This window comes from Pygoscelis adeliae, unplaced genomic scaffold, assembly GCF_000699105.1.
Source record: "Pygoscelis adeliae isolate BGI_AS28 unplaced genomic scaffold, ASM69910v1 Scaffold168, whole genome shotgun sequence".
NCBI classification, from domain to species: Eukaryota; Metazoa; Chordata; class Aves; order Sphenisciformes; family Spheniscidae; genus Pygoscelis; species Pygoscelis adeliae.
In genome coordinates this window covers 5407399-5408061 of record NW_008825566.1, presented here as the reverse complement: position 1 = coordinate 5408061, position 663 = coordinate 5407399, and the positions used below count along the sequence as shown (strand labels likewise).

The 663-nt window shown below is 61.7% G+C and overlaps 1 protein-coding gene across 1 annotated transcript in view; it reads left to right on the top strand.

Annotated features, from left to right (window-relative positions):
* SOX11 (SRY (sex determining region Y)-box 11) overlaps positions 1-663 on the top strand; it is a 22341-nt gene that overhangs the window by 21235 nt on the left and 443 nt on the right. The window contains exon 5 of the mRNA XM_009332517.1: positions 4-661. Coding sequence (XP_009330792.1) covers positions 4-661 — 658 coding nt within the window. The remainder of the gene's footprint in view (positions 1-3; positions 662-663) is intronic.

The window sequence follows — 663 nt, the reverse complement described above, 5'->3', positions numbered from 1 at the left end:
CAGCCCGGTCGCTTTGGACGAGAGCGATCCGGACTGGTGCAAAACGGCGTCGGGGCACATAAAGAGACCGATGAACGCGTTCATGGTGTGGTCTAAGATCGAGAGGAGAAAAATCATGGAGCAGTCCCCGGACATGCACAACGCGGAGATCTCCAAGCGCCTGGGCAAGCGGTGGAAAATGCTGAAGGACAGCGAGAAGATCCCTTTCATCCGGGAGGCGGAGAGGCTGCGGCTCAAGCACATGGCCGATTACCCCGACTACAAATACCGGCCCAGGAAAAAGCCCAAAATGGACCCGTCGGCCAAGCCCAATGCCAGCCAAAGTCCGGAGAAAAACGCACCCACCAGCAGCGGCGGCAGCAAAAGCGCCAAGAGCTCCAGCAAGAAGTGTAGCAAGCTGAAAGCCTCCTCCGCCTCCTCGCCCCCCAAGCCGGGAGCCAAAGCCGCCCACCACGGGGACTACGCGGGGGACGAGTACGTCTTCGGCACCCTGAAAGTGAGCAGCAAGACGGTCAAGTGCGTCTTCATGGACGAGGAGGAGGATGAGGAGGAGGACGAGGACGAGCTGCAGCTGCGGATCAAGCAGGAGGCGGAGGAGGAGGAGGAGGACGAGGAGCCGGGGCCGCAGCAGCTGCGGCGGTACAACGTGGCCAAAGTGCCGGC